Raw genomic sequence first — 17,500 nt, 5'->3', positions numbered from 1 at the left:
TAATAAGAGATTTTTGTGTATCTGATTTAGCGAATAATCAACTATGTTAACCCCCTCCTTACCAGCCATAGGAAAATCATCACATTCGTTACGATGCAGCCAACATTTTTCTCATTCTGATTTCTTTTGTACATCATAATATTTGAAGAGAAATGTTCGCTATATTAACACTGTGTTGAAGCGCAATAGCAATAACTAACAGCTATTGTGTTTGAGTGTCATAAATCTATTTCTGTATAGGTTGGTTGTGACGTTTTGGGGAAAATCCCGGTAAGGAGAGAGTTAATAAAGACGGGCAGACGGACAAACAAACAAACTCGCAGAACACAGCTGGATTAAATTTCGGCAACTGATGTTGACACAGTCAGTGCTCCTTTCCCCCTCGTCCTAATTATTTTCTCTCCAAAAATAATGCGATAATCATTTTACGCGTTTTATAGCCTATTTTGGTCAGACTTGATGATAGTTGGGGGTCAAGATAGCTCAGTTGGTAGAGCACTCGCTTTGTACGCGAGGTCGAGCCCGGGTGCAATCAATTTTTTTCCCTGACCTCCCAGTCCAGTGACTGTGCGAGAGAGGAGCGTCCTATTAAAAGGGTATCAAGCAATTGCTTTTGTTCGTTTTACGCTTTAGAAAACGAGAGAAAGTCCGTTCCATGTACCGAATGGCTCTGAAGGACTCCTACATTTTTGATGACAGTAGGGAATCGGCATACCTATAAAATTGTATTAGAACTCTTTGATTATCGTCACCATTATCATCATCATCATCATCACCATTATCATCAATACCATCATGATAATCATCAATCGCTATGATGCAGTATTGTGTCAAGCTATTTTGGGTTACGTAATTGACTGCTTGGTGACAATGGGAGCATGTTCTGTCTGTACTGTTGTGTCCTTGATTAAGGCACTGCACAAAAATTGCCTGCTCTTTCAGGTATAATTGAGTGCTCGGCTAAAAGCACCCGTGACTGTTCTATCTGTTGTTGTCCAAAAATTACTCTGTACTGATGGCTTGTTTTGTATGAATTAGGTATTACGTGTTTTTCTGGTGAAAACCATTGTGCAGTTAATGTAGCGAGAGAGAGAGAGAGAGAGAGAGAGAGAGAGAGAGAGAGAGAGAGAGAGAGGGAGAGAGAAGAATATTACATATGACTAAGAAAAGGAATGCGTTTGCATGTTTTAGAGACAGTTACAATGGCACATACAAAAAACTTCTCGCAGGGACATTAGACAAGTTATTAGTATATGAACTAGATAACACCACGCTATCCTCTCATTCTTGCTTCAACCATCACGGAATACACACGCTACAATAGGATTCAATAGTCGTAAGGTCACTTCCTTCCTAATGAGGCATGGTAACTTAGCAACACTGGCTCTAAACTATCGGAACAATGGCGGACGTCCGTATGAAATATTTCTCCGGCGAGCATAAAAGTGTATCCAGAGGGGAAAAAAACATAAATTTGATCATGTTTTGACTTTTACACATTCTGGTCACAAGACATGAAAAGTTCTAGCCAGCATGAAGAATAAAAAGTAATGATTTTCTTTGTTTAGAACCAAGATGGCCGCCGTTGCCGGGCGGCGTGACATCAGACTACTGAATCCAATTCTTACTTGATTTTGTTTTTTGTTTTCAACGTTCCTTTTTGCTTACGGACGGTTGTACCCGAAACGTCCACTGCGCCTGTACTTATCTCACCCGAAGCCATTTGTTACCTACTGTAAATGGTCAACAATGTATTTAAATTATTGAACGCACATTGTATTCTCGTTGTTATATCCCTTGTATAAGTGATGTTATATAGAGAAAAATGAAAGTGCTAAAAAAGCATTGTTATAATAAATTGCGAGGGTGGTTCTATAGCAGGTGTCATTTATATGAGTCTTGGCTACCTGTATGCCAATTTTCATGCTTTCAATCCGAAAGTACACGGTTTTAGCTTAATCCCCCCTACAATGAATATGAAGAAAATACACGTATTTACGCAGTTATTTCCCTTGTTTGATATAGCTGTAATCAGGAAAATTAAACGCCTCTCTCCTTACCAGCCATTTTCAGAATTTTCCCTGAAAATTCACACTCACCCAAAACAATTTTTTTTCTACTCAAACAGAAAATGAACAAATACATTCTATACATAATATTGTCCAGTGTCTAATTTTTATCGCTAGAACAACAAAGTATTTTCTTTATAATTTGTGATGTACAAAGGATATCAGAATGAGAAAACTGTTGGTTGCATCGTAACGAATATGACGATTTTCCTATGGATGGTAAGGAGAGGGTTAAAATGACACGTTATGATTGATTGCCAGAGTGGTTCTATAGCAGATGGATTTTTGATGGGACTTCGTAACCTGTATGTGCGGCTATGTGGTCTTGTGGTATGACACTCGCTTTCGGATCGGAAGGTCCTGGGTTCGAGCCTCGCGCTCGGCGCATAGTTGAGTCCTTGGAAAAGGCTCTTTACTCACATTCTCTCACCGTACTCAGGTGTAAAATGAGTACCTGGCAGTTAACAGCGTTGTCTTTGTCCGAAAAATTGTAATATCGCCTAACAGGCGTCATGTCCCGTCCTACATGTTAAAAGTTGCTGTTGACCAGGGACCCCCTGTAAAGCGCTTTGAGCACATTTAGTGGATATTGCTCGAAATAAAGCTTAATTTTTTTATGCAAATGTTCATGCTTTCAACCCGAATTTGCACGGTTTTATCCTAATTACCCGCACTATACTATGACTTGGGTGCGAAGTGGCCGAATGGTTAAGGCATTGCGCTGTGACGCGGAAGGTCCTGGGTTCGAGCCCCGCTTCAGGCACCTTCGGTTTTTTTTCCTTGGGCAAGATCATTAACCCCCAATTTGCTCACTTGGACAACATGGGTGATTCCTGTTGACATCAGACATGTTCTTTGATGAATTATCTAAACTCCCTCGTGGAATGTCAAGCGACGATATCTTATGATGTGGCGGAAGGGCACAATTATTTATTTTATATACTAGGACGTATTTTGTATAGGTTATCATAATAGTTTCTGGGTGGGGATCCTGACCTCCCATAGCGGGTAAGGAGGTACATGCTGTGTCTTCTATCACCCTGTATCTGTTTTCCAATTGCTTTCTGTCTTTGTCTTGGAATGAGATTACTTGGTTTTGTCCTGACCTTGGCCGGAGTCCTTGACTGAGAGGGAAGCAGTCAAATGTATAGTTATATTTTTGGGAGATGATATTTTTTTTCCTTGTAAATCATCTCTCTGTTATTCATTGTATTATGTTTAGTTTACATATTATATTATATGATTTGTAAACATTTGAGTGTGTTCCTCTTAGTTGGGACCTGTGCTTGTGTCTGGAAGAGACTTTTAGACGATCTCAAACTAAGTATTTTGATAGTGTGCTCTTGGAATCAACATCTGTTTCCTATTTTAACCAATTCCCCGTTGTCTTCCCTTTTCTTGGGTGCTTAAATTGTAATTCTAGAACTTTTTACTATCCCATTTTCTTCCTTTTTACTGGCGCTGATATGACCTTAACGTGTTGCAAGTGCCGTAAAACGCTTAAAAACAAAATATAATGGTTTATTTCTTTAACTGGGTTTTCCTTTTTCTTAAAAGTGATATCGCTTATTCGGTAGGTGGCGACGTGTACATATTAGCAGGTCTGATAACCCAAATTGGTAATGGTCTCATTGTTGTAATGGAAATACTTTCAAACCAACGAAGAATATTTTCCATTACAAACAATGTTATGATTATACTACTTACTACTACTTAATCCTCTTCGGGCCTTGAGGCACATAGGGCATCCACCAGACATCTCCATTTTTTGCGATCGGCTGCTTTTGCCGTGGCTGTATTTCAGGACAGGCCTGCTTCCTTTAATTCTTTCTCCATGGTCCTTCGCCAGGTTTCTTTGGGTCTTCCCCGCTTTCTCTTCCCATCTGCTGTCCAGTACAAGCTGTCTTGGGAAGTGACCCTTTTTCCATTCTGGCCACATGACCCAGCCAACGCCATCTTCTTCTTTTTATTTGGCTTTCAATGCTAGTGCAGTCAGCTTTCTTTAATAGATCCACTGTTATGATTATAACGAGCCCATAATTGGGTCCGGTACTAGAAGACCTGCATATATGTTCACTTCGGGCAGTGGTGATTTTAACGTTCGAGTTTTAAATTGTTAACTGAAAACTGCCAAACAATTTCAACACTATGACTAAATAAAATATGACTATTACTAAATAGCATGAATTGAATTTAGAAGACGCTTCATTAATTTATAATTTTTATTACATGAAATAAATGTATAGATAGTAAAATTATCACAGAAAAGGGATAAACGTTTTGTTTCTCTGTGCAACCAGATGAAATAAATAAATTTCTTACTTTTATTTGTTTTTAAAAAGTGTGGTCACCATAATCATTATCAGCATCACTATTATTAGTATTATTATCATCATCATCATCATCATCATCATCATCATCATCATCATCATCATCATCATCATCATTATCAGCATCGTCGTTATTAGTATTATTATCATCATTATCATCATCATCATCAACATCATCATCATCATCATCATCATCATCATCATCATCATCATCATCATCATTATCAGCATCGCCATTATTAGTATTATCATCATCATTACCATCATCATCATCATCATCATCATCATCATCATCATCATCATCATCATCATCATCATCATTATCAGCATCGCCATTATTAGTATTATCATCATCATCATCATCATCATCATCATCATCATCATCATTATCAGCATCGCCATTATTAGTATTATCATCATCATCATCATCATCATCATCATCATCATCATCATCATCATCATCATCATCATCATCATCATCAGATGCTAACAGCTGAGATGGAGAGGCTATCAACGCTGTCACTTTTAGGTGGATCCACTTCACTCCCTGGGCTAGAGTGAGAACAAGCGGCCGTAGATACACTTTTACTTTTACTTTTTGTAGAAGTGGAAGAGTGGTCAAGACTTGTGTCCATCTCTCTCTTCGATGGACAACATACTAGAAGACATTAAAAATATATTAGAATTTTAATTAAGTAAATAAAATTTCTAAAAATTAAATTTTAACATCCTCTTTACTTTCAGCCCAAGGGAAATTTGCCAATAGGGAATGAGATTAGCGGAAGAGTAGCGTCCCTTGATTGGACGCCACCCATAGTCTGTGACGTCACCGGCGGAAAAGTTATTAGAGAGAGAACGTCATGTTGGTTGTGCGCATGCGTCTCTCGTCCTCGCGGAGAATGCCATCCGGAAGTATAACGGACCAACACACAAAACTATGTGTATCCATGAACTTTTATAGTCAGGTTAATACAGTTCAGTGAGCATTACTCATTAACGCGGATGGCAAAAAACAATAACAAAGACCTGAGTGACGTCATCTTCGAACTATCTATAAATGTAAGAATTAAATACCCACGTAGTACGGACTTGTCGTGTTACATAGAATAAGTATAGATAGTATGCGCTTGGCTAAGAAGCTCATAACATTGCCATCCGGAAGTATAACGGACCAACACACAAAACTGTGTGTATCCATGAACATTTATAGTCGGGTTAATACAGTTCAGTGAGCATTACTCATGACCGCGGATGGCAAAAAACAATAACAAAGACCTGTGTGACGTCAACCGCATACTATCTATAAGCAATATTCAACGCGATTAAGTGTCGAGTCTATGTGTATATTTGAGACGCGGACTCTAATCCGCCATCCATTTCAGGAGATCCGACTATGTGTATCCATTGGATAATCCTCAAGATGATAAAACAGATGGAAAGGTTGATGATACATACTTAAATAATTCTTTTAGATCACCGCTCAGATTATCCAAAGGTTGATGATACATACTTAAATAATTCTTTTAGATCACCGCTCAGATTATCCAAAGGTTGATGATACATACTTAAATAATTCTTTTAGATCACCGCTCAGATTATCCAAAGGTTGATGATACATACTTAAATAATTCTTTTAGATCACCGCTCAGATTATCCAAAGGTTGATGATACATACTTAAATAATTCTTTTAGATCACCGCTCAGATTATCCAAAGGTTGATGATACATACTTAAATAATTCTTTTAGATCACCGCTCAGATTATCCAAAGGTTGATGATACATACTTAAATAATTCTTTTAGATCACCGCTCAGATTATCCAAAGGTTGATGATGCATACTTAAATAATTCTTTTAGATCACCGCTCAGATTATCCAAAGGTTGATGATACATACTTAAATAATTCTTTTAGATCACCGCTCAGATTATCCACAATATAAAACGTTTTCCCAAAGAAACGCTGTTTGTTGCTTGAAATGTTCTTCTTCTTCTTCTTCTTCTTCTTCTTCTTCTTCTTCTTCTTCTTCTTCTTCTTCTTCTTCTTCTTCTTCTTCTTCTTCGTTCCTCTGATGGACATCTATGGCTGCAGTCCGATATCTGCTATGAAGTCTGTGGTCCGCTTTAGGTCCTCAGCCTCACCATAGAGCTTTGTGTTGAGTGCTGTATGGGTGACCCAGTGGTTCGAACGTTACACGTTGTATAATGGGCAATCCATAAGCACATGTAAAGTGGTTTCATGCTCGGTTCCACATGTTCTTCTTTTCAGTTACATTGGGGCCTTTTTAAACCCCTTTTTCCTTCGTGACATGGCTTTGCTAAATGTTCCATTACTCGATCTGTAGTGTTAATTTTTAAAGGATGATAACTCTGTCAAATATTGTTAGATTTACTTATTACCTTACACGCTTGTGATTGACGTCCAAATAAGAATATATTATTCTTTGATTAGGATTACATAAATCGTGATAAGCAAAACACTCTTTAACATAGAAATATTAATACCCACATATAAATCAAATAAAAGGCAATAGCTCATACAAATTACACGATAATGACAAGAAATCAGCTTACCCATACAAATAAGTCCAATGATTAGCAAAAGAAATACAAAAGCTCCAATCCCTGCTAACATCCACGTCTTCCATTGCAAATTCCCTCCACGGTCATCAACTAAATTAGGAATTGAGAGAGAGAGAGAGAGAGAGAGAGAGAGAGAGAGAGAGAGAGAGAGAGAGAGAGAGAGAGAGAGAGAGAGAGAGAAAAGAGAAAAAAAAAATATATATATATTTATTTATCCTCACCTCGTATTTTATTTTTAAGCATTCTCCAACAACGTTGTTTCGTCCAGAATTCCTGGAGTCTTTAGGGAGGTTGTTTAGAGGTGTTTGGTGCTTATATATATATATATATATATATATATATATATATATATATATATATATATATATATATATATATGTGTGTGTGTGTGTGTGTGTGTTGTGTGTGTACATATTTATATATATATACACATATATAATATATATATATATATATATATTCACGCGCATACACACACACACACACACACACACACACACACACACACTCCAGCATTAGTCATCGTTAACGTATAGATAGTATGCAGATGACGTCACTCAGGCCTTTGTTATTGTTTTTGCCATCCGCGTTTGTGAGTTGTTCTTACTAAACTGTATTAACAAGACTATAAAAGTTCATGGTTACACAGAGTTTGTGTGTTGGTCCGTTATACTTCCGGATGGCAATGTTGTGAACTCCTTGGCCAAGAGCATTCTATCTATAGCCTGAAACGAGGACCTACAAAGACGTATATATCTTGAGGTCATTTTAGGTGTGTGCAGCGCTTAGTGAGTTGTCATTAGTAGAGCTCAAGGAAACAGGTGATCCCATTGGTTGAACTATTGAATACAACTCACGATTTGTTTTCTTTTGTAGCCAAGGACTTGTCTTTTGACGTCATGTTTTGGCCAGTGTCAGGCTATAGATAGTATGCGCTTGGCGAAGAAGCTCATAACATTGCCATCTGGAAGTATGACGGACCAACACACAAAACTGTATGTATCCTTGAACGTTTACAGTCGGGTTAATACAGTTCAGTGAGCATTACTCATGAACGCGGATGGCAAAAAAAAACAATACCAAAGACCTGAATGACGTCAACTTCGAACTATCTATAAGTTATCTATGGCAGGGCTCCAGCACGGTTTCGTCGAACTCCTCGGACATGCAAAAAAAAGTTCGCGGAATCCTGGCCTTGCTATAGATAGTATGCAGATGACGTCACTCAGGCCTTTGTTATTGTTTTTGCCATCCGCGTTTGTGAGTTGTTCTCACTAAACTGTATTAACAAGACTATAAAAGTTCATGGTTACACAAAGTTTGTGTGTTGGTCCGTTATACTTCCGGATGGCAATGTTGTGAACTCCTTGGCCAAGCGCATTCTATCTATAGATAGTATGCGTATGGCTAAGAAGATCATAACATTGCCATAGTATAACGGACCAACACACAAAACTATGTGTAACCATGAACTTTTATATTCTGGTTCATACAGTTTAGTGAGAAGTACTCATAAACGTGGATGGCAAAAAACAATAACAAAGACTTGATTGACGTCATCTTCGTTCTATCTATAACGACTTGATCGGGAAGGGGGAAAGGGGGGGAGGGGGCAGTGTTTATCAGTGGAATGGACCTTGCTTCGCACCCGAAAGATTTTTAAAAGTTCAAATATCCATGGCGTTATGTGGCTTTCAGCAAGCCAGCTCTCCCTAGCTCAATTTGCGGCGTTGCGCTGCGGCTCACACCGAGGTTATTCAAGCCTTCCCTTGTAATATACCTAAGACAAATTTCCTCTTGAGGATGAAAAAGGGAAATTCGTTATTTATTTACTTAAGAGATAACTTTATACATGACATGTTGCAAGTTGTTGGTGCATGTGTGTGTGTGTGTGTGTGTGTTGGGGGGGGGGTTGATGTATCACAAAATTCATTTACCGTCGTAGCCAACCATTAGCAAATCATGGCGCGTGGCATTGAAATTAGAACGAATGGCGACGTGATAAGAATTAGCAAAGAGGTGTCGGTTATGCGAATCGACGATGCAGTGTGTGAGGGGCGGTGTGTGTGTGTGTGTGTGTGTTGCATTTTGTAATCATTCTGTATACACACACCTTCTGTGTAGATAGATACACACAATAAACATGCACGTAACTGTCACAGTCACGGTAACTCACAAGTGGTCAACTCACCGAGCACATTACAACAAACCTTCTATGAATTAAACATGTTTACATTAGCTGGGTGAAATTGGATTCAATAGTCTGATGTCACGTCGCCCAGTAACGGCGGCCATCGAGGTTCTTAACAAAGAAAATTGGTACTTTTTATTCTTCATGATGGCTAGAACTTTTCATATGTCTTGTGATCAGAATGTGTAAAAGTCAAAACATGATCAGATTCATAATGGTTCTTTTCCTCTGGATACGCTTTTATGCTCGTCGGAGAAATATTTCATTGTTACGACAGTTTAGAGACAGTTCCTAAGTTACCATGCGTCATTTAGAGGGAAGTGACGTCACGACTGTTGAAGCGTATTGGTTCGAGGAAAAATTGGTTCGAAGAAGAAATGGAATGATAACAACGAATAATAAGGAAAACAATCGGGACGTTCGAATGAGTTCGAGAAAACAGTGTGTTCGAGGAAACCGTGCTGGTGTGTGTGTGTGTGTGTGTGTGTGTGTGTGTGTATGCTCTTGTAAAGGCGTCAAAATGAGGACATCCATAGGTTACACAAGCCACACAATGAGGACATTTTCAAATAGAGGTCCAACATTTTGGACCTCATTTTTTAAAGACCTCTATGGTCTATGTAATGTCTAGAATGAGGACCTGAAGTGGAAATAAAACGAAGACCTCATTTTGTCCACTTCATTGGTAACGTGTGTATAGCCCATTATACACATATTTTGATCTTATTTTCACACACAACCCACGGGGCCCGTGGCACGGGCTCATGAGCAAGTCATTCTCGTGTCATCTTTTGAAATGCTTTATTTGATTGGCTGATTTCAGCCAATCAAATAAGAGTTTAGGTAGTAATAGCAGTTCCGATTGTTCTAGTTTCGATTTCCTGGAAAAAGTTTGCGAGGGTCTAAAATCAACATGTCTACTACTACTAAACGTTTGACTTTCAAGAACTTTTTTTTCGCATTTGCAGCAATTAAATGAAAGGTAAGATATTAAATTATAGTATTTTGTTTTTATTACTTAGTAGTCACACTAATTATTCTTCATAACTTTCTTTCAGACTTTCATGTAAACACAGTTTCGACTTCGACAAAGTTGTGGCTGTGCCTTGTACTTGTCGTGCTCTTTTTTGACTATTGAAGAAAAATACCAACCGTGTCATTAGTTTTTCTTTCGGATTAAATATTCTATGGCAATATATCCTTATTGTGTCAGCATCTATTGTAAAATTTGAAACAAATGTGTAGTTGTAAGAATATAAGTCAATGTTTAGATCTGGTCATGACGCGCTTACACTTCGATCTACATTGTTGTGTCTCGGGTGGGGGTTATAACAGGCTGGAAACTAAGTTGGCAGTGAACACTGAAACAGTTCCAATTGATATATAATTAAATAATGCATTGATAGAAATTTTCCCTGTGTGCTCGCTTTCTTGTATCAAGTCATGTAAAAAAAAACCCAACTTGATGTCTTATTAATATAAATAAGTTAAGTAAGAACACCACTTGACCATAACGTTCTCCATCACTATCACTAACCTTTTCTCTGTCACCACTACCTACAGTCACTGAACTCACACTCTGATCATGACCATCATCACCATTGTCAACAAAAATGCTTTAACTTTTACCTTTAATATTATCATTGTTGCTGTTATCGTCACTTACTTTTAATGAGTCTTTGCTCATCTCGTCTTATCATTTGTAATGGTAGACCTAATCACTGGGTTTTGATATTTCATACACAGAAAATCACAAAGAGACAACAAAGTATCAGAATCTCCGAAAGAGGATGAAGATAATGAAGTAAACAGGAAACACGACATCTTAAAACCAGAAGCAGAACTTGACCCGAGTGACCCTGATTCTATCAGAAATCCTTTCACTGATAGTTCCTCTAGTGAATGGTATGTTTTAAAAATAAAATAATTGGGTTTGCTAACCTCATTATTTCTTGAAAATTAATTATCTACTCTCCTGGAATGATTCAACATTTTTTAATTACTAAGAGAAATCACGTTGACTATAATATTGATATTGATAATAATTTTGATGGTTAGTGGTCAGACTAATGACCATGAGCAATATGTGATTTTCCGTCTGGTCGGTGTGACCTTTTGAGACACTTAACATTTATTACGACATTCATCACAGATGTGAATATGGTGAGAGTACTACACTACCATGAATATTGTGTAAGTTTCCAGGAAGCTGTTAGAATAAATTATATGTTCTGTGGTACCTGTTCCTTCTTTTTTCTTCTTTTTTATGTAGCAATTTATTTTTTTTTTATTTTAAATATTTTATTTGTTCAATTGTTCTGTAAAGGAACAAATACAGATTATTATTATTATATATATATATATGAAACCATTTTCTTCCAGGGAGCTCAATTCCACCGATGAAGAAGACATTAAACTTTCAGACGAAAAGATATCAAATAAAAGTTCAAGGTAGGCAAATGGGGATTTGAAATTCTTAGTCCAGTGTTAATCATATTGCTAAGTAAATAAAAATTAAATATATACATAAGCTCCGGAAAGGCTAGTCCAAAACTGTGGGTTAATCCGAATGCAAAAAAAACAAACCCAACCTATTTCTCTATTGTATTGTCTATAGTGAATAATCTGGAAAGACGGTTAATCTGAGGTAATTTCTTGTTCCCAAACATTTCGTATTAAGCATTGTGACCTCCATTCCAATCAAAATGTCTCATTATAATTGAGATCTCATTTTAACTGATCTCCTATGAAAACAAAGTATGGTAAAAAGAATAAAAAAGGTTGCATTTATAAAGCGCTTATCTACGGTCTAAGCACTTTACAATGACAATTCACTTTCCCCAATAAACAGCAAACATGTAACACATAGGACAAGACAGGCGACCTGTTAGGTGCGTTACAATTTAATGGGACAAAGGCAGAGCTGTCTTAACTGCCAGGTACTCATTTACACCTGAGTTGAGTGAGCTATTGCATTTAAAGGACACAACGCCCTGACAATAATTTCTGGGAGACAAGTTTTTTGTCACCCATCCGTTCACCCATCATGTTCAATATGGCTTGACTATTCCAATTGATGAGACGTGGTTCCACTTCGACCACTATTATTACAACTACTACAATAGATGCCGGATTCAAGCACGGTGTTTGTGAGGAGAGAAAAGTGTGCTTGAATGTGAAATTGACTTTATATTGTTATTTATCTTAAAAAAAAGGGTATTTTTTTAACGCCCCTTTAAACACAGAATAAGTTATATAAAAGTCGACACCTCCGATTTAAAGTATGTGTGCGATAGAACTATGGGATACAGCCGTGAAAACTCTGGTTTTGAGAAAAAAATTCCACTGTGGGATTTGAACCCCTGCCCTCGAGGACCAAAGGCGAGTGACATAACCATTTGGCTTACTTATTTCTGTCTTATTATGATACACGTCTTTTCTTTATCTCTGGTCTTTGTAGACGTTTGCTTTGTGTGGTAATGTTTTTTATCTTTTCTTTTCTTTTTTATTTGCATGTGTGTGTTTGTGCTCTTGTAAAGGCGTCAAAATGAGGACATCCATAGGTTACACAAGCCACACAATGAGGACATTTTCAAATAGAGGTCCAACATGTGTGGAATCCATTGTGATGGTGGGTGGATGGGGTGAAAAAATGAAGATAAAAAATTGCCGACCTAACTGACTGCTTTTGGCTAGAGTGTAAATTCATTGAAATGTTCATGTAAATTGTATCTTTTCATGAGTGGACTGAGAAAAATAAGAAAATCGGACTCCATTTTCATCCAGCCACATTATAATTGTTCTATTTCTTCTTATTTCTCAGCTACCCGGTGGATCAACACATCAGCGATTCTTGCTCCTCTTCTGGAAGTGCAAGCCCTCAGTATCCCATGCTGTTCACAACAAACACGAACGCTCCACCGATTGATATACAGCCACAATTTAAGAAATGGAGTAAATATCATTCATGTTTTTTATAGTGATAAACAGATTATCAAAATGGCTAGACATTTAGAAATGAAGCACAAAAATGAGTTATCTGTTGGCCAAATATTGTCATTGCCAAAAGGGTCTAATGAGAGAAGGAAAGCTTGGGTGAAGATAATAAAAGAAGGAGATTACAAACATAACTTTGATGTATTGGAAAAAGGAGAAGGTATATTGATTCTAAAATATCAAGGAAAAAATGTACAAGTTGATGCACTTGTTCCCTGTCCCACTTGTATAGGCTTATATCGCAAATAGAAAGTAGCAGCTCATTCCTTAACCCGCTGTACAAGAAAACCTAGACGGGCCTATAGGGAAGGGAGTCTTATGTTACCTGTACCAAAGAATGTTTCAAAGTCCTTGTGGCAAAATGTCTTACTAAAGATGAAAGATGACTCGATATCCCCGAAGGCAAAAAGCGATGCATTGATTATTGCATTTGGAGAGCAAACATACCACAAACGTGATGTTGAAGAGCACACTGCTGGCCATATTAGTGGTAGAATGAGAGATCTTGCGCGACTCGTAATAGATTTAGAAGATTGGTCAAATGGAAATATTAAATCCCTCACAGATGCTCTCCTTGTGAAAAACTTTGACACCCTTGTCGAATCTGTCCGCAGTGTTGCAGAGTATTCGGATGAAACACATTCATTTGGGAAGGGTTCCCTTGCTCTCAAGCTCGGATTCTCTGTAAAGAAATGTGCATTCATACTGAAGTCACATGCCATCCAAAAGAGTGACCAAATGCAGAAAGATAATGCTGATAATTTTTTATCCCTTTTCACTGGAAACTGGTGTGATCACATTTCATCATCAGCAAGCCAATCACTAGAAAGAAGGAAGTTCAACAGCCCCCAACTACTCCCTTGTTGTCAGGATGTAGAAAAACTGTACAGTTATGTTAAGAATCTAAAAGTGGGTGATTATCCCTCTGTAGCAAAAGCAGCTTTGTGTGAAATTTCTCTTTTCAACAGAAAAAGAGGTGGTGAGGTTCAGCGTTTGACTCTAGAGAATTTAGAAATGGGCAAAAAAAATCAGGAACCCGTTGATGATGAGATCATTCAATCTCTTACAGAAACAGAAAGAAGACTTGTTCAAACAGCCACTCGCATAGAAATCAGAGGCAAATTCAATCGCCGGGTAGCTGTACTACTGACACACTCAATGTTGACCAAGATTGACACCATCATGAGGGAAAGAGATAGATTATCAATAAAGAGCAAATACCTCTTCGCTACTCCAAATGGAGAGAGGCCATATTGTGGAAGCGATGTCATTAGAGTTATGGCAATTGAAGCTGGTGTTTCCAATCCACATATTTTTACCTGGACGTCTTTAAGAAAACAAGTTACAACCATATCCAAAGCTTTAGAAATTTCTGACACTGAACAAGACCAGTTAGCTCAATTTCTGGGACATGATATCCGCGTTCACCGCGATTTTTATCGCTTACCTCATGACATTCTCCAAAAGGCCAAAGTGGCAAAAATACTTATGAAAATCAACGCTGAGAAAAGCACTTCTGTGGAGGACTACTCACTGGAAGGAAATTTTGAATTGGAACCAGATAACAACAGTAGCTCAGGAGAGTCAGATATGGATGAAGAAGTGGAGAAATGCCAAAAAGACACAAGAATTAGGGCCAAGTGAGATCAAGGAGCCATACGCTATTGTAGACAGATATGAACGTGTGGGACTGAATGAGAATTCCTCTGATACGAGAAAAAGTGGGAAAAGGCATAAATGGACACAAGCAGAAAGACATGCAGTTCTTTAACACCTTTCGGTATTCATAAGAATGAAAAAAGTACCCGGTAAAGCAGATATTGAAAGAGCAATAAATCAAGAACAATGTCTAAATGCAAGGTCATGGCGAAATGTTAAGGATTCTGTTACAACGAAACAAAAAAATCTGTAGGAAAGTATTAGTCCAAAAATAACAGTAACCTACATGATTGATTATATCAAATCCATATAAAAATTGTTGTCACTTTCTTTTTTAACCTCCTCTTGATATAAGAAATATTGTGTACATGATATCTTTCAGATATCAATGACTCTTACGATGGCTGAACATGTCTGTCTATAAAATTGCCTGTTGCTAAAGAAGATTTTTTTTAGCTAATGGATGATTGTTATGAAACTCAAACATAGTTTTTATTCAATAGTGTTTTTAATGGACGATTGTGTTTTATATTTGTCTTGCTGAATGAAATGCACTATCACACATAACTTTTGTGGTGACATGAGTACTTTTAAAATTATTTCCTTTACATGATAATTTGTATTGCTATGTGGTCTAGAGGTTAGCAACACGACTTCTGATCCAGTGTTAACTGAAGTCATGGATTCAAACCCATTGAGTAGTTGAGTCCTTGATCGGAAAAAGCGCTTAAATCCCATTTTCTCATCATACTCTGGTGTAAAATGAGTATCTCGCTGTTAACAATGTTGTCAATGTCCCGAAAACTAATGTTCGAGTCTAATATGCTGCATGACTCGCCCTTTGTGTTGAGTGTTGTTGTGGCTGGGGACCCATTGTAAAGTGCTTTGAGCACGTTTAGTGGATATTGTGTTGTATAAATGCTCTCTTTTGTTAATAATTTTATATATGATGAATTGTTAAAAATGACTGTTTGTAATCCAAATGCAGTCACCTGGGCTAGTCTAGTAAAAACTTTATTGTACCATTGTGGTCTGGGGATTTATTGGGAATTACAAAGTGTAAAACATGTTGATTTGTTCTTGTCTCTTTACAAAGAATACAAGGCATGTATATACAAGAATGGAATGAAGAGGTGGCAATTACAGGTTCATTTAAACTTTTCAAGAACATCAGGTCATAATTTAAATATGAAGAATACTTGAATATGGTGAACATGTCTCACTGTATTTCTATCACAAAAATTAGACTTAGTAAGTTGGCATTAGGGAGAGGCTAAATAGGCGACATTAACTTGTTCATTGGCCTTGTATGATTAATACTGTTGAGTGTATTTACTCATGGAGCCAGTGAAGGAAGGATACAGTGGGCTGAACACCTGCTTGTCTATTTTTCCTGTTCCATAGTAATCTCCAACTTGCACTTGACCTTGTCCTTTAAATGGTACTTAAGGTTTAGTGCACAGTTGACCACTACACTGCAATAGACGGTATTTTCAGGGGTTGGATAAACAAACAAGTTTGCATTTGTTTCTAATAGAACGAGGGAGATGGGGTAAAAATAAGTTAGAGAAAAAAGTATATATGTGAGCTTTTTGGGATTATTGAATATGGATATGGGCTCTTATATAACCTAATTTGTGTTGAAAGCGCCGTTAAACCCCACAAACAAACAAACAAGAATATGAATATCACTGTCTGTTAGTTTTTCCTCGAATGTGAATGAAAGAAATATATGTTGTCTAATTCAATGTTGATTAATCGGTAATCCTAATATTCACAATTTCTTACGACTTATGAAAAGTACTGAATTTAACACTGTGAAAAGGTTGGAAATGCTATGTTTTAGAATTCTCAATAAATATGGAAGGGAATTGATGGCAACAAGAAATAAAGTACCGAAGATTTCTAATCAAGTTAAAATAGAAAATTAATCTGAGTACATGAATAGTAAATAAAAGTGATATACCATTATCATCATCATCATCATCACCATCATATTTTTTTTTCACAAATGTTTTTGTTATGATTATATAGATTGTATTTGAAAAATTGGTTGAAAACCTAATAAAAATGTTATTTGTTAAAATATGAATCATGATGCCTACATTTCTTCACTTTTTAAATGATTTGTATGATTTAGATAAATGTAACTCAATGCACTTTCTGTGTGATGGGATGAACTCAAAAAGGATCATTTTTTAATTTATTTTCCCCCGGGCCTCTAACCCTTACCGCCATGGTTAATGCTGTTACTTGATATATAAATCCAATTCAGTGTTACTCATTTTAAACTTGAATTTATTTTTTACCTAAAGTAGTAGCTTTCATTCGTCCATCAGACTTTTATCATACCCTTTTCTGGTTAGTATTAGTTTTATTTTTACTCATTCTTTCATCAACCTTAAATGTTATTATTAAATGTATTCTATCCTGATCCTAAAGAGGAACACAGGTGAACACAGGATCCTATATTCCCCATAAACTTACTTGTTATGCTTACATGTAGCTTATAATTTTTGTTGTGTATTTTTCTTTTATATTTGATCTTTATACATCATGAATCGGCATTCAAAGCTACTAAAATTATCTATGATTTGAACCCTCGAAATATTATTTGGTTGGTTGTGTATCACTAACAATCAAGTGAAATTTTCTTGGTTCATGATAAACATGAC

The 17,500-nt window shown here is 36.9% G+C and overlaps 2 protein-coding genes across 3 annotated transcripts in view; one reads left to right on the top strand and one right to left on the bottom strand.

Annotated features, from left to right (window-relative positions):
- Positions 1-3,405: 3,405 nt before the first annotated feature.
- The window catches only part of LOC144977887 (uncharacterized), a 35,651-nt gene continuing 21,556 nt past the window's right edge, over positions 3,406-17,500 (bottom strand). Inside the window, exons 8-9 of the mRNA XM_078923294.1 lie at positions 6,971-7,069; positions 3,406-5,057 (exon numbers count right to left, since the gene is read on the bottom strand). Coding sequence (XP_078779420.1) covers positions 4,879-5,057; positions 6,971-7,069 — 278 coding nt within the window. The 3' untranslated portion in view covers positions 3,406-4,878. The remainder of the gene's footprint in view (positions 5,058-6,970; positions 7,070-17,500) is intronic.
- Positions 10,073-13,599, top strand: LOC144978891 (uncharacterized). 2 transcript variants are annotated; one of them, XM_078925485.1, is made up of 4 exons: positions 10,073-10,152; positions 10,917-11,075; positions 11,553-11,621; positions 12,994-13,599. In XM_078925485.1, the coding sequence occupies exons 3-4, from the start codon at positions 11,570-11,572 to the stop codon at positions 13,413-13,415; spliced, it is 474 nt and encodes a 157-aa protein (XP_078781611.1). In that variant the 5' UTR covers positions 10,073-10,152; positions 10,917-11,075; positions 11,553-11,569; the 3' UTR covers positions 13,416-13,599. The 2 variants fall into 2 exon arrangements, with proteins under 2 accessions (XP_078781611.1, XP_078781610.1); XM_078925484.1 differs by lacking the exon at positions 10,073-10,152 and having other exon boundaries at positions 10,509-11,075.

This window comes from Berghia stephanieae, chromosome 8, assembly GCF_034508935.2.
Source record: "Berghia stephanieae isolate SIO BIC M18660-M18661 chromosome 8, UCSD_Bste_1.3, whole genome shotgun sequence".
Classification (NCBI taxonomy): domain Eukaryota; kingdom Metazoa; phylum Mollusca; class Gastropoda; order Nudibranchia; family Aeolidiidae; genus Berghia; species Berghia stephanieae.
This window is presented reverse-complemented; position numbering and strand designations above follow the sequence as displayed.